Consider the following 16,122-nt stretch of genomic DNA (forward strand, 5'->3'; position numbering starts at 1 on the left):
ACACTTAGAGCTGACAATGCATTTTGCAGACACAGTGAGTCCCTCCCCCATAGAGCTTACAATCTAATTGTGGTGCCTTGCGGCACAGGGAGATACAGGTACTTGCCATTCGCCCACTTCAGAGGCTAGCGTTTTTACCGCTAGGCTCCTCCTGCCCCAAGATGGCGTCACATTTGACTCCTTTGTGGCTGAAGCGGTTAATGCGGCGAGGCCGATCCCTCTAATTATCCGGTATATTGCTTCCCAGGGATGGCTGCCCCTCACATGATAAGTGGCTGACTCCTGGTCATCTCTCGGAAGCACGGAGGGGAGGGGAGAGCTTAACTTAGGAGGCTGAATTCCCCCCATGATCTAAATCCTGAGCGGCGAGGAAGATGGGCGGAAAACTCACCAAACTTTCCCCGAAATTCCTCCCGTTCTCCGGGGGGGAAAAACAGGAATTGGATGAATTCAGCAGCTTATTACCGAAGGTAACAATATACGAGATTCTCAGACCCGTGTCCAGCAATGTTACCCTATTTTATTATTATTTTCCCCCTATTGTGTTTGCGTTGGGTACGTCGTTTGATAAACCCCTCCGCTGCCAGGGAGGAGGGGGGGCGGTGTCTGTATTGCATTGGTGGTGAATGGGTTAACACAGAGTTGGCCAACTCCCAGTCCTCGAGAGCCACGTCCTCAACAGGTCAGGTTTTCAGGATGTCCCTGCTTCAGCCCAGGTGGCTCAATTGGAGATTCAGTCAAGGACTGAGCCTCTGATTGAGCCACCTGTGCTGAAGCGGGGACTGATTGAGCCCCCTGGACTGAAGCAGGGATATCCTGAAAACCTGACCTGTTGGGGGGCTTGTGGACTGGAGAGGAGCCCCCCCCCCTGCTCTAAGCTTTTAGTAAATGCATTTTGTAGCATACATTGTGCGTGATCCTTTCAGTCTGCAGCATACATTTCTCCTTGCCTACTCAAGGGCCATCAACAGGTCAGGCTTTTGGGATATCCCTGCATCAGCTCAGGGGGTGCAGTCAAAAACCGAGCCACTGATTGGGCCACCTGTGCTGAAGCAGGGATATCCTGACCCGTTGGTGGCCCTTGAGGACTGGAGCTGATCACCCCTTGGTTAACCCAGCGGTGCGCAAACTGGGAGGCGCAAGACTTTATTGGGGGGGGGGGGGGCGGGGGCGGGCGCGGGCCGTGCGGCGGTTAGAGGCCCCGCGCTAAGAGCGCGAGGCCTCTGTAAATATACTTCCCGGCTTCTTGTCCACGCGTCTCCGTGGCAACGTGGCGTCAAATGACGCCCGGTACCATGGAGACGTGACGTCAAATTACGCCGCGGGTCACGTGACTTCACATGACAGCATCATTAGAGGCGAGAGGGGTCGCAACCGAGGAGGCAGCAGGTAAGGGGGGCGCAGGCGCAAGGAGTTTGCGCACCGCTGGGTTAGCCCATTGCTGTTGGTGTTTGTGGCGCACTGCGGCACTCACGCGGTTAAATGCCTTTAAGGCTCTGTAACCCAGATTTAGTGGCTCTTTGTATTTACTCCCAAGCAGCCGTCCGACTGAAATGCCCCATTGATGCCAGAAACAGCTGTTCCAGAGTATATAAAATGTACCGCCTTAGGCGCCATCGTAGTGGCCGTAAGCGCCGCGAACGAAAGGCCATAGAGCGCGCAAATCTCGGCCAGACAAATCCTGTTGCCTTTGCCCCGTGACAGCCGGGTCACATGCCCGGCTCAGCCAATGAGGACGAACCGCTCACGTGACGCCACGCCTCCCTGTCGCCTTGTACCTCGGGGCAGGTTTCACGCCAGCGCTCCGTCGCGCACGCCACCGCTGTAATCGCGGCCGTAACTTCCCCCCCGCTCTCTGCTACGGCTTTTTTTTTACCGCGGGAGAGACATACTCGCTGCTCCTTTTTGCTCTCCGGTTCTTTCCAGCATTCGGAGGGTTACGCTGACCGCGTCGTCGTTCGATGGGTAATATGCATCGGGGGAATAATATTGCCTGTCCCGGTTTTTTATTAACCCTTTGGCTGCTCCGCAAATGAAGGGTTCACACGTGATGTGTCTGCACGGCGTTCTTAGGGCCCAGTTCTATATGGGTTGAAGTGGCTATTTTCAGAGGAAAATCCCCCTTATATTAAATGGATATTTTGCTCTATAGAATGACCCCCGTAGTCTGCAAATGGGGACATTATACTAGACAAGGAAGTAGTTTAAAGCTGCAGTCCAAGCTGCCATTCCCCCCCCCCCCTTTAATATGCGCATCAATACAATCCACACAATGATAAGTAATTAGCTAAATTGCAGATCGATCCGTTCTCCTGTGATCGATCGGCGAAGATTTGGCTCGGGGGTTCACTAAATGGCCGTCAGTGCAGCAGAAGAGGACCAAAGATGCAAAGTGCTTTGGGGGAGATCTTGTGACCAGGCAGTCACTAGATACAATTGGTGCACTGCTAGAGAGAGAGCAGGGCTCAAACAGGGGTGTGCCAGAGCCTATTTCAGAATAGGAAGGGGGTGTGTATTTGTAAATGGTTGCTATAGGAACAAAAAAGGCTTATTACATTATAATACATTAAAAATATAATTCCAAGTTGTTGTTTTTTTTTTTTTTAATGTTACAAGTATTTTCTCATAGTACAGAACTAATTTATTTAAAAAAAACACACACGTAGGATATTGCTTGGTCTGCAGCTTTGAATAAGGTAAATCTTAAACTCCTTGAAAGCTAAGCGTAGGTTAAGGAAGTGCAAAGCCAGTAACTCATTTTAGAGACAGCTTTTTTTTTCTTCTCCTCTTACCCTGACACGACTATGATTCAGTTGTTAAAATCAAATGTTGGATTTCTCCCGTGGAATGAATCTTGGTCCCTCACATGTTCTCTGCAACACCTCCCGCCACCCTCGCATCCAATCACATAGCGCAGGGGCGGCCAACTCCACCCCTCAAGGGCCACCAACAGGCCAGCTATTGGAGATATTCTTGCTTCAGCACAGGTGGCTCCATCAGTGGTTGTTGACTGAGCCACCTGTGCTGAAGCAGGGATATCCCTAATACCTGTCTTGTTGGAGGCCCTTGAGGAGTGGAGTTGGCCGCCCCCGACCTAGAGGTTCGAAAGGACCAGTCCCCTGGCCATCACTCTGTGGGTGCGTAGGGGGGCTAAGTTGCCCCCTAATTAATATATTGTAATTAAAAATTGCAAAACAGTTATCTTGGTTGTGAAACTGCAGCAATGTATAGGATGGAAATCATTGAATGGTTTAATCAACGGTATAATGTGAAACGTTACACATAGATGCGACTTTGCTTCGCAATATTTCAGCGGCTTTCACTTAAATGTCACGGTTTTCGTGGAATTTCCCCTTCACGTACACAGGTGTTTGTGTGTGCGTGTGTGTGTGTGTGTGTGCACACTCCTACTTCAGAAGACTCATGCCTGTGTGGTCGAACGCAATGTTGATCTAATATCCATAGAAAAATTTGCATTCGAGGGACTTTTTAAGAAAAACAAAAGGTGAATTTATTCAACCAACGTTGCCTGATTCACAAAGTTCTGTGAAGAAGAAGAAAATGTGCACATCTGTAGTTACAGCACCAATCTGCCATGCGGCTCTAATGAGTATCTTCAAGAAACTAAAATTGTGAAGGGAGGGCATTAAATCAGAGTGTGGTTCTCTTGTGGATTAGATGTGAGCGAACACGTCTCTATATCCCTCTCCTATGAACATTGTGCTTGTGGTCTGTGTCTTCCAGGGTCCCACTGGCTTCCATGCAGGAGACTCTGGCTCAGGAGGTCTCCCGTACTACACTCAGAGCTGCGGTGCTGAAATGGACAGCTCCTTGGCACCTCAATCAGGCCCATCCAAAGGATCACCACCAGAGACCTACCGTCCCGGTCTGCTCATACTTCTTATTAAGTATCTAATGTTCTTCTTCAACTTTATCATCTCGGCCCTGGGCTTCACCATCTTCAGCTTCGGTGTCTGGGGACTGGTGAGCAAGCAGTCCTTGATGAGTGACCGGATCAGTCATCTTGGGACAGACCCCATGCTCTTGTTTGTAATGGTGGGCCTGGTTGTGAGCGTTCTGGCCATGTCGGGGTGTGTTGGGTTCCTCAGGGAAAACTCCTGCCTGCTCCAGTTGTACTCGGTGGGGATCAGCCTTCTGCTGGTCATGCAGCTTCTCTCCGCCATTGTTTTGCTGACCTTCAGAGACCAGATCAGAGACTCTGTGGAGGATTCCCTGATGGTGGCTGTCAAGCGATATCAGGACGATTCTGACCTGAGGTTTATCATGGATGAGATCCAGCTTGGCATGGAGTGCTGTGGGGTGCAGTCCTTCCAAGACTGGACTCTCAGTCTGTAAGTACCCACATTCTCTACACTTCCCTGCTGTGCCAGGTGTTGCCCGCTATTGGGCAGCACAGGGCTAGGGTTGGAGCTCTGCACGTATGTAGAGCTGTGGAAGAGTTTCTCCCCCAGATGGGGATGAAAAGTCTTCTGTGGTTTGGAAAGCTAATTGTAGCTATACATTGGGGGTACAGTAGTAAATGGTAATTTAAGAGTGAAATACTGTAGATGCTAAGAGTAATTTGGAACAAGTGTATCTTTGCGTCAATGTACTGTATCTAAGACCTGCTGTATCATTCTATTTGGGAAGTTGCGTGCGGGATAGCGGAGACACAGTAAGGGGAGTGCTGATGTGGTAATTTGTGAGAGCGTGGACGGGTAACAGGGGTGGTGGACAGCAGAGAGTGTGTTAAACTTACCAAGGTGGGTGGCTGAGTCCGCAGGGGTGATTCAGCAGGGAGAGAGTGTCAGAGTGTTATGGTGAGTCCGCAGGGGTGAGACTGTCTGTGGAGTAGGTGTGTTCGTGATGTCAGCATACCTCTTGGCCAATGAGCCATGGGGGAGGCGGGCATGGGCGGGCGGACAGAGGGACCAATGAGTATCCCCACATCTACTAACAATCAAGCAAATTTCATTTTTATACATATATATATATATTTATTTTAATTTTATTTTTTAACTTGTATTAGAAATTATATTATCTTGGGGAGAAGGGACGGCTCAGTGATTTAAAGACACTGACTGGCAGTGAGTGTGAAGAAGGGGAACCTGGTTCAATTCCTGGTGTCAGCTCCTTGTGACCTTGGGCAAGTCACTTTATCTCCCTGTGCCTCAGGCACCAAACACATAGATTGTAAGCTCCGCGGGGCAGGGACTTGTGACTGCAAAATGTCACTGTAAAGCGCTACATAAAATTAGCAGCGCTATACAAGAACAAACTATTATTATTAACTGTGCATGCAATGTCTTGTATATAATGTATATACACTGTTCACTTAATGTAACTGTATTTGTAACTGTGTACTATTTGTCATCATAACTCTGTGCCCAGGACATACCTGAAAATGAGCGTTAACTCCCAATGTATTACTGCATGGTAACACATTTTATAAATACATTTTGCATGATGGTTCCTGAGATCAAGGAGCCGGTCTTTGTCTGTGTTTGGATACAATTTACTATATTTACAAAAAGGGGTCCCCACTGATGCACTCTGCCTCACAGAATAATGTAAATTAAGATATAACCTTTATTAGGTATAATAAAATATATCAGGGAGAGAACAAAACTGTATTAAAAAAAAAAAGATTTAAATCAATTTTTAGTAGCTGCTACTCTGTGGACCACACACGAGACAGGAGCGTGTCCGTGAATAAACTCAAAATGTGTAACATGTGCAAGGAGTCTGCGACCTGCTGTAATCAAGTATGTCACACAGCCATACTGTCACATAATGTCACATAGCCATACTGTCACATAGCCATACTGTCACATAGCCATACTGTCACATAACCATACTGTCACATAATGTCACATAGCCATACTGTCACATACAGTAATGTCACATAGCCATACTGTTACATAATGTCACATAGCCATACTGTCACATAATGTCACATAGCCATACTGTCACATACTGTCACAAAGCCATACTGTCACATAATGTCACATAGCCATACTGTCACATAGCCACACTGTCACATAATGTCACATAGCCTAACTGTCACATATTGTCACATAGCCATACTGTCACATAGCCATACTTTAACATAATGTCACATAGCCATACTGTCACATAGCTATACTGTTACATAGCCATACTGTCACATAATGTCACATAGCCATACTGTCACATAGCCATACTGTCACATAATGTCACATAGCCATACTGTCACATAGCCACACTGTCACATAATGTGACATAGCCATACTGTCACATAATGTCACATAGCCATACTGTCACATAGCCATACTGTCACATAGCCATACTGTCACATAATGTCACATAAGCCATAATGTCACATAGCCATACTGTCACATAGCCATACTGTCACATAGCCATACTGTCACATACTGTCACATAGCCATACTGTCACATAGCCACACTGTCACATAGCCATACTGTCACATAATGTCACATAGCCATACTGTCACATAGCCATACTGTCACATACTGTCACATAGCCATACTGTCACATAGCCATACTGTCACATAGCCATACTGTCACATACTGTCACATAGCCATACTGTCACATAGCCACACTGTCACATAGCCATACTGTCACATAGCCATACTGTCACATAGCCATACTGTCACATAGCCATACTATTCCTGAGGGATCTTAGTCACTTGACCCCACTGGTCAATTTCACGACTTATCACTCACCTTGTTTATTGGTTACATCTTGCACGTTTCCACATGTTGCGGCTATTCACGGACACACTATATGAGCCCAGACATCTGTACCCCCCCGTGACCTACCTGCAGCTAGCTCTTGTCTCGTGTGTGTGGTCCACACAGTCGCAGCTACTAAATTGATTTAATTCTTATTTTTTATTTAAATACCGTTTTGTTCTCTCCCTGATATATTTTATTTTCCTAATAAAGTTTATATTTTAATTTTGTATTATTCTGTGAGGCAGAGTGCATCACAGGGGGACCCTTTTTTGTAAATATAGTGACTGTACCCAGTTCCCTGATAGCACCCCCCCAGTACCCGTTATTACATGCTCGGCAGGCACCCCCTCTACCATTATATCAGGGCTACAATTCACAAATCACATGGTCCCATCACACAACAGTGAAGCTACCACTTATTCTTGGTCACTTGATCGAACCAGACTGTGCCTGCAAAATGTCTCTGTAAAGCGCTACATAAAACTAGCAGCGCTACACAAGGACAAACTGTTATTAGTATTATTATTAACCACCTGGGAGGCCACAACGTGATACTTACCTTGGCTAACCTATCGTGCTTCTGCCAAATGTAGCTGTTCCAAGACCATGCAATGAATCTCACCGAATAGTGAAAGACCTTTTGCCTTATATCACCGAAGCCGCTATGTTAATAAGCTGGGCTAGGGGAGAAGACCGACTCATGGCAAGAATCCCACTCATCCCGACCCACGTCCAATCTCTACTGAATTTCAGCCCCCCGTGAAGCTGCCTTTGCAATGTCCATGAATTCATCTCCAGGACAGTCACTGAAAGTAGATGGACTGAATGTGTAGAAACTCCATGTTTTGCACATTGGTTAACTTGATGTCGGATGAGTGGGAACTGGAAACAAATGTGGGTGATTTTTTGTGCCCGTTGATGGGTGGGGGACACACATGAATATCGTTTACCCAACAGCATTACAATAAAAATACACACATTTATTTTTTATTATTAATAAGAAACTAAAAAAAGAAATTATCAATTTAAAAATCTGTGTGTGTGTGTGTGTATATATATATAAATAATTACACACACAATATAATATACTGTATATATTAGTTACAAACAGCTGTGTCCCGTTGCTTGAATGTCTTGCAATAAGACACAGTACCACTACTGTTTAACCGGTGATGTCCATGTCCTCTCTGTCCCAGGGCTGAGTTTAATGCTGTCCCTGCCTCTCCCTGCAGGTATTTTAACTGCAGCTCTCCGGGTGTCCACGCCTGCGGCGTTCCCTTCTCCTGCTGCATCGATCCCCTGGAGAACGGCACCGTGACCAACTCTCAGTGTGGCCTCGGCGCTCTGGGGATGGGAGAGATGGCGGCTGGCGGCCTCATTCACCTGGGCGGCTGCGTGCCCCAGCTGACCCGCTGGCTTCTCCGCAGGACGGGAGATATCGGAGCAGGTTTCCTGCTGCTGGCGGGCACGGAGGTCGCCTGTGTACTGTGCGCGCGGAGGGTGCTGTGCGAGATCGACACGATAAAAGCCAAGTGGTACGGATAATAACGGTTCACCCAGGGGTGGCCATCTCCAGTCCTCAAGGGCCGCCAACAGGTCGGGTTTTCAAGATATCCCTGCTTCAGCACAGGTGGCTCAATCAGTCTTTGCTTCAGCACTGATGGCTCAGTGGAAGACTTGTGCTGAAGCAGGGATATCATGAAAACCTGACCTGTTGGTGGCCCTTGAGGACTGGACTTGGCTGCCCCTGCTATAGGGGAAGGGTGAGCGTCTGTGCAAAGGGCATATTAAATAGTGAGATAAATAAAACAGCGCCTCCTTCCGGGTTTCACCTTTATAATAATAAGTTATTCCCCCCCGGTTTAGTATATGGAATTGAAAGCACCGAGGGCAGAGGCGCAAAGATTCGTTAAATCCGGGCTCGTGACATGGTATCCCCAAAGCATTCGCCTAGGGGTAACGCCGCATTATTATCCCCCAATAATGGGGTGTTCTGCCAGTCCTGGGGTCACGCCTGCGCAGACCCGGCTTCAGAGTGGAGAGGAGATGGAAATAACGCTGTTATTTAAATCCGAGCTAACTGTGGGGTTACAGACCCTGCAAAAGCCCTATTCCAGGGGCTGGATAGGAACATGTTTAGGTATAACCTATATAACAGTGTTAGGTTCCCACATTAACCTTAAGGCAAAAAGGGTGGGGGGGCGCGCTGCTCCTTTCTCCCATACATAACACAGGGGGGGGGAGGGGGTACGGCACCTTTTATTGGATCAGTTGGTATGTTACAAGATTTCCAACCTCTCAGGGTCCTGCATCCGGTCCTACCCCGACCCCTCAGTCTTCGATTGAGCCACCTGTGCTGAAGCTGGATTATCCTGAAAACCTGACCTGCTTGAGGACTGGAGTTGAGCATCCCTGGGGGTAGTATCTACCACCCTGTTGTTGCCTGGGCTGTCAGCAGGGGGAGCTCTTGAGATAATCCACGTGCTTGTTGCAGATGGCGGTCATTTCCTTAGCAGTGGCTGGGCTGGTTCCACAACGCTGCAACCACTAATTAATAGTGATATAGCAGAGAGGGGACATTGTGCGGTTACTGCCCAGGAGAGGACTGAGGCTATTATTATTATTATTATTATTATATCACTGCCGTCCTGCAGTTTATGACGTGTTTCAGTGGAGGTGACGGAGAACAAATAACTACGTCCCCCCAGTTTTATATCACTGTGTTTTATTACCAGCCGATGTCCGGGGCGGTTATCCACAGGATTTTACAAACACGTGATTCTTTATCTTATAAAACTGTTGTGTGACCGGGATTAGGGGAGCGGATTACAGGCGATTTCACTCTCAGGGGAGGGAGAGAAGCAGCCGGGGGTTCAAAAATATGTAAAAAGATATATATATGTTTATTGAATTATGCCGTGAACATGAAGCAGAGAGGGTGTATACAGCCACGGGGCAGCAGAGAGGGTGTATACAGCCACGGGGCAGCAGAGAGGGTGTATACAGCCACGGGGCAGCGGAGAGGGTGTATACAGCCACGGGGCAGCGGAGAGGGTGTATACAGCCAAGGAGCAGCAGAGAGGGCTTATACAACCCAGGAGCAGCAGAGAGGGCGTATACTGCCACGGAGCAGCAGAGAGGGGGCACATACAGCCATGGAGCAGCAGAGAGGGGGCACATACAGCCATGGAGCAGCAGAGAGGGGGCACATACAGCCATGGAGCAGCAGAGAGGGCATATACAGCCACGGAGCAGCAGAGAGGGTGTATACAGCCACGGAGCAGCAGAGAGGGCGTATACAGCCAAGGAGCAGCAGAGAGGGCGTATACAGCCAAGGAAGCAGCAGAGAGGATTTGGGATTGGGGTGTGCGTACCCTGCTTGGGGTGTGCATACCCTGCTTGGGATTGGGGTGTGCGTACCCTGCTTGGGATTGGGGTATGCGTACCCTATTTGGGATTGGGGTGTGCGTACCCTGCTTGGGATTGGGGTGTGCGTACCCTGTTTGGGATTGGGGTGTGCAAACCCTACTTGGGATTGGGGTGTGCAAACCCTATTTGGGATTGGGGTGTGCGTACCCTATTTGGGATTGGGGTGTGCGTACCCTGCTTGGGGTGTGCGTACCCTGCTTGGGATTGGGGTGTGCATACCCTATTTGGGATTGGGGTGTGCGTACCCTACTTGGGATTGGGGTGTGCGTACCCTGCTTGGGATTGGGGTGTGCGTACCCTATTTGGGATTGGGGTGTGCGTACCCTGTTTGGGATTGGGGTGTGCGTACCCTGTTTGGGATTGGGGTGTGCGTACCCTACTTGGGATTGGGGTGTGCATACCCTGTTTGGGATTGGGGTGTGCGTACCCTGTTTGGGATTGGGGTGTGCGTACCCTGCTTGGGATTGGCGTGTGCGTACCCTGCTTGGGATTGGGGTGTGCGTACCCTGCTTGGGATTGGGGTGTGCGTACCCTGCTTGGGATTGGGGTGTGCGTACCCTGCTTGGGATTGGGGTGTGCGTACCCTATTTGGGATTGGGGTGTGCGTACCCTGCTTGGGATTGGGGTGTGCGTACCCTGCTTGGGATTGGGGTGTGCGTACCCTGCTTGGGATTGGGGTGTGCGTACCCTGCTTGGGATTGGGGTGTGCGTACCCTGCTTGGGATTGGCGTGTGCGTACCCTGCTTGGAATTGGCGTGTGCGTATCCTACTTGGGATTGGGGTGTGCGTACCCTACTTGGGATTGGGGTGTGCGTATCCTATTTTGGATTGGGGTGTGCGTATCCTATTTTGGATTGGGGTGTGCGTATCCTATTTTGGATTGGGGTGTGCGTACCCTACATCGGAGCTCTGCGAATCTCCCTCAAAGCGTTTGTGTTGTAAGGTGCAGGATGTGAGAATCCTCAAGATGACATTACCTGATGGTAACCCAACACCTGAGGGTCTTATTGCCCTTAAAAGAAAGCTGCCACAGATTCTGCCCTTGAGGTGCTAACGCTTGTGAGTTAATGTCTCAATACAGCATTGAATAAAGCCTGTGCGGAAACCTGGCGGGAAAGTTTGTTTAGGAAAGAGATGGGAATATTTACTGCGGTGTATTGCTCGCACACTCTCACTAACGCTCTCTCATTCTCTCACACTCATTCATTTGCGCACACGCACACACTCTGGCGCACACGCTCACACTGTCTCACTCGCGCACTCTCTGGCACATACACTCGCATTCTCTCACACTCTCGCACTGTCTCACTCGTGCACTCTCGCACACACACTGGTGCACACTCTCACTCGCACACTCTCATACGCTCACTTGCACTCTCTCTCTCGTACTCCCTCACTCTCTGGCACACACTCGCACTCTCTCTCTCTCTGACACACACCACACACTCTGTGTGTGTGTTTAGACATCTAGTCTGCCAGAGCTTCTTCTCTGTAGTAACAAGAAAACAGGACCCGCTGCCCTGTAACCCGAAATTAAAGAGCTGTTCCCCCCGGTGTTTGGAAGGAACAGCTGGGCGTTGAGGTCAGCAGGATTTGGAACATTAAATGCTACGTTAACACCACAGATACTGGCTTCCATGTTTCTGGCGCTATAGGAGTCGGGTTACCAGCAGATAATCCCCCAACACAAGAGTACCTTGGCCAAAGAAACCACGGGTGACCCTTTGCTGACGGGGAGGAGCAGTACAAGTATACACAGCAATATGCTGCAGGGAATGGGTTATCAAGCACCGCCATGTTCCAGGTTGGAAGGACAAGCGGAAGTAGGACTCCGATGGGCAGTGCTGTCACATTGCCATGAGCTGAACACGTGACAGGGCGAGAGACGTCCTGCTCCAGGATCCCTGTGTATATGGGGACTCGGGCGGAGATGGAGAGGGAACGGAGGAGAGGAGAAGTGGGCCACCAGGACAGGTGGTGGAGGAATGATAAGAGGGGAAAGAGACGAGTGAGTGAGTGATGAGAAGAATTTAGCGGGGATACGATTGGATGGGAGGAAAGATGTTAATCCCTTAGCTATCGGTCACTTGTTGCTAGCCTGTGGGTAGTAAAAGCTGTGAGAAGAGAAGCAGTTATAGGGGGAGAACTTGTTGGAGAAGGTAGGGGGGCAACTGGGGGAAAAAAGGGTTGTTATCAACACTGGGGTAACAGAGAGGAAGGGTGGGTTTGTACAGGAAATATGGACCAGCTCCTGGGAGACAATAATTGATGGGTGGAGGAGCAGAAAAGCTTGGTTGATCATAGCAGTGGAGGGGCAGTTACTAATGACGAAGAGAGGGGTAGGAGGTTGGGGTGTGGGGGGTTGGAAGATGGAGAAAGTGTGTGTGTGTGTGTGTGTGTGTGTTTTAAGTTCATCACATACATGTACTTCGGGTCTGTCTCTTCATTCACACACACAACGCTAATGAGGACAGCTGGAATGTGGGTACGATATCTCCGTGCCCGGGCGCTGCGGGCAGGACCAAACGCTCACAGACCCCTGGCCCATGGCCGCCCTAAGAGCAGAGAGTTGGATGCTTTTGACTTGCAGGGAGTCCTACACATACTAACGCTCCCTGCGGGGCCGGGGCAGAGACACCGGCTCGGAGAAGGAGAGAGCGAAGGGGGGGGGGGGGGGGAGGGGGAAAGGAGAGAGCGAAGGGGGGGGGGGGGGAGAACGTCTCTAGATGATCCCGTACTGGGCCAGCTCGTGCAGCTCCAGGTGGTTGAACGCTTCCCAGGGGCAGATAACGGTGATATCTGGAATCAGAAGCAGAGTCGGATGTTATTGCCCCGAAACCCCCCAAACTGTGCCCGGGCCGCTGCCTTCCTATCGCCCCGCGCTCCGGCCGTCCGCTCTGCAGCCAGGGCGGGTTTGGGAACTTTCCCGCCTCCTCCCTCCCCCCTCCTCCCCCCCTCCCCCCTCCCCCCTCCCCCAACCCCTCCCCCCCTCCTCCCCCAACCCCTCCCCCCCTCCTCCCCCCCTCCTCCCCCCTGCCCCCTCCCCCCTCCCCCAACCCCTCCCCCAACCCCTCCCCCCTGCCCCCTCCCCCAACCCCTCCCCCCCTCCTCCCCCCTGCCCCCTCCCCCAACCCCTCCTCCCTCCTCCTCCTCCTCTTGCAGCATTCTGACGTCACGTGGCGGCGCGTTGCCACGGGATGTCGCGTTGTCGTGGCAACGCGCCACGACGCTGCAGGCGGAGGAGGGCAGACGCTGCAGGCGGAGACCTTTTTACAGAGGCCCCCCGGGCTCTCTCCCCGGCAATCAGTGTCACGGTTGCGGGGAAGAGCGCTGGGCGTCCGTAACCCTGACATTTGCCGCCCTGGCCTAGTAGCCATATGCCTACATACGGGCCTGGGCGTAGCCCCCCCTCTGAGCTCTCTACACCCATTTAATTATCGCTCACGTCCGAAAAAGATAATCAGCGGACCGTGGGTGGACGTGGACTCTACACGTGGCAGCGCTACCCTAACTTCCGTGTCAGTTAATGGGTTTCTACCCGTGGGCCTTGGGTAATTCAGTCTGGCGCTGACCAAACTGCATCAGATTGGAACAGCATCAGATTAGAATACCACGCCAGTCCCTTCCGGTTTTGCATGAATCTGGTGCTGTTTTTTTTTAATAGCTGCTGATTAAAAGAAACCTCCCTGTCTGTGTAAGAGACAGTGTGGATATAACAGTGGCGTTTACCTGTTCCCAGACCCTCCATTCCGGGGATATCATCTCCGAACCTGCAGGGGGCGGCAGAGAGGCGGGGAGGTGCAGGTTACACATGATGCAATCATTCCATGAATAGGGGCTTAGAGCTTGTCTGACGAGGCCCCCCGGTACACAGAAGGGGGGCTAAGCTCTGGCATAACGGGGGCTAAGCTCTGGCATAACTTGGGCTCCCGCTCTTCTGTGCTAAGACTTAGCAGCATTTAGTGGATATGGGCCAAGGTGAGAGCGGTTTCGTAGCACTGATCAGCACTGGAAGTTTTAGGGTGGATAACAAAATACACCGAACACCCGCAGTGTGTGTTACACGCAGAGCAGTGTGTGTGTTACACGCAGAGCAGTGTGTGTGTGTGACACGCAGAGCAGTGTGTGTGTGACACGCAGAGCAGTGTGTGTGTGTGTGACACGCAGAGCAGTGTGTGTGTGTAACACGCAGAGCAGTGTGTGTGTGACACGCAGAGCAGTGTGTGTGTTACACGCAGAGCAGTGTGTGCGTGTGACACGCAGAGCAGTGTGTGTGTTACACGCAGAGCAGTGTGTGTGTTACACGCAGAGCAGTGTGTGCGTGTGACACGCAGAGCAGTGTGTGTGTTACACGCAGAGCAGTGTGTGTGTTACACGCAGAGCAGTGTGTGTGTGTGACACGCAGAGCAGTGTGTGTGTGTGTGACACGCAGAGCAGTGTGTGACACGCAGAGCTGTGTATATGTGTAACACGCAGAGCAGTGTGTATGTGTAACATGCAGAGCAGTGTGTATGTGTAACACGCAGATCAGTGTGTATGTGTACCACACAGAGCAGTGTGTGTGTGTTACACGCAGAGCAGTGTGTGTGTGACACGCAGAGCAGTGTGTGTGTGTGTGACACGCAGAGCAGTGTGTGTGTGTGACACGCAGAGCAGTGTGACACGCAGAGCTGTGTATATGTGTAACACGCAGAGCATTGTGTATGTGTAACATGCAGAGCAGTGTGTATGTGTTACACGCAGAGCAGTGTGTGTGTGTGACACGCAGAGCAGTGTGTGTGTGTTACACGCAGAGCAGTGTGTGTGTGACACGCAGAGCAGTGTGTGTGTGACACGCAGAGCAGTGTGTGTGTGTGTGACACGCAGAGCAGTGTGTGTGTGACACGCAGAGCAGTGTGTGTGACACGCAGAGCAGTGTGTGTGTGAAACGCAGAGCAGTGTGTGTGTGACACGCAGAGCAGTGTGTATGTGTAACACGCAGAGCAGTGTGTATGTGTAACACGCAGATCAGTGTGTATGTGTACCACACAGAGCAGTGTGTATGTGTAACACGCAGAGCAGTACGTGGCTGTAACACGCAGAGCAGTGTGTAGGTGTAACACGCAGAGCAGTGTGTATGTGTAACACGCAGATCAGTGTGTATGTGTAACACGCAGATCAGTGTGTATGTGTAACACGCAGAGCAGTGTGTATGTGTAACACGCAGAGCAGTGTGTATGTGTAACACGCAGAGCAGTGTGTATGTGTAACACGCAGAGCAGTGTGTATGTGTAACATGCAGAGCAGTACGTGGCTGTAACACGCAGAGCAGTGTGTCTAACATGCAGAGCAGTGTGTATGTGTAACACGCAGAGCAGTGTGTATGTGTAACACGCAGAGCAGTGTGTATGTGTAACATGCAGAGCAGTACGTGGCTGTAACACGCAGAGCAGTGTGTCTAACATGCAGAGCAGTGTGTATGTGTAACACGCAGAGCAGTGTGTATTTGTAACGCGCAGAGCAGTATGTGTAACACGCAGAGCAGTGTGTCTCTAATGCGCAGAGCAGTGTGTGTGTAACACGCAGAGCAGTGTGTTTGTATTTCGCAGAGCAGTGTGTATGTGTAACACGCAGAGCAATGTGTATGAGTAACATGCAGAGCAGTGTGTATGTGTAACACGCAGAGCAGTGTGTATTTGTAACACGCAGAGCAGTATGTGTGTAACACGCATAGCAGTGTGTCTGTAATGCGCAGAGCAGTGTGAATGTGTAACACGCAGAGCAGTGTGTATGTAACACGCAGAGCAGTGTGTATTTGTAACACGCAGAGCAGTGTGTATTTGTAACACGCAGAGCATTGTGTCTCTAACACACAGAGCAGTGTGTATGAGTAACACGCAGAGCAGTGTGTATGTGTAACATGCAGAGCAGTGTGTATGTGTAACACGCAGAGCAGTGTGTATTTGTAACACGC

At 50.4% G+C, this 16,122-nt stretch overlaps 2 protein-coding genes across 2 annotated transcripts in view; one reads left to right on the plus strand and one right to left on the minus strand.

Annotated features, from left to right (window-relative positions):
- Nucleotides 1-8,950, plus strand: TSPAN10 (tetraspanin 10). The gene is made up of 3 exons (XM_075580066.1): nucleotides 1-470; nucleotides 3,745-4,352; nucleotides 7,973-8,950. The coding sequence occupies exons 1-3, from the start codon at nucleotides 375-377 to the stop codon at nucleotides 8,283-8,285; spliced, it is 1,017 nt and encodes a 338-aa protein (XP_075436181.1). The 5' UTR covers nucleotides 1-374; the 3' UTR covers nucleotides 8,286-8,950.
- Nucleotides 8,951-9,448: 498 nt separating this feature from the next.
- The window catches only part of PDE6G (phosphodiesterase 6G), a 22,509-nt gene continuing 15,835 nt past the window's right edge, over nucleotides 9,449-16,122 (minus strand). Inside the window, exons 3-4 of the mRNA XM_075580067.1 lie at nucleotides 13,899-13,939; nucleotides 9,449-12,968 (exon numbers count right to left, since the gene is read on the minus strand). Coding sequence (XP_075436182.1) covers nucleotides 12,892-12,968; nucleotides 13,899-13,939 — 118 coding nt within the window. The 3' untranslated portion in view covers nucleotides 9,449-12,891. The remainder of the gene's footprint in view (nucleotides 12,969-13,898; nucleotides 13,940-16,122) is intronic.

Source organism: Ascaphus truei, chromosome 22, assembly GCF_040206685.1.
Source record: "Ascaphus truei isolate aAscTru1 chromosome 22, aAscTru1.hap1, whole genome shotgun sequence".
Lineage (NCBI taxonomy): Eukaryota > Metazoa > Chordata > Amphibia > Anura > Ascaphidae > Ascaphus > Ascaphus truei.

Coding starts and splice junctions, on each gene's coding strand:
- TSPAN10 (XM_075580066.1), top strand. CDS start 375: ATGGGCGGAAAACTCACCAAACTTTCCCCGAAATTCCTCCCGTTCTCC. Junction 471..3,744: donor TCAGCAGCTTATTACCGAAG/GTAACAATATAC, acceptor TGTGTCTTCCAG/GGTCCCACTGGCTTCCATGC. Junction 4,353..7,972: donor CAAGACTGGACTCTCAGTCT/GTAAGTACCCAC, acceptor CTCTCCCTGCAG/GTATTTTAACTGCAGCTCTC.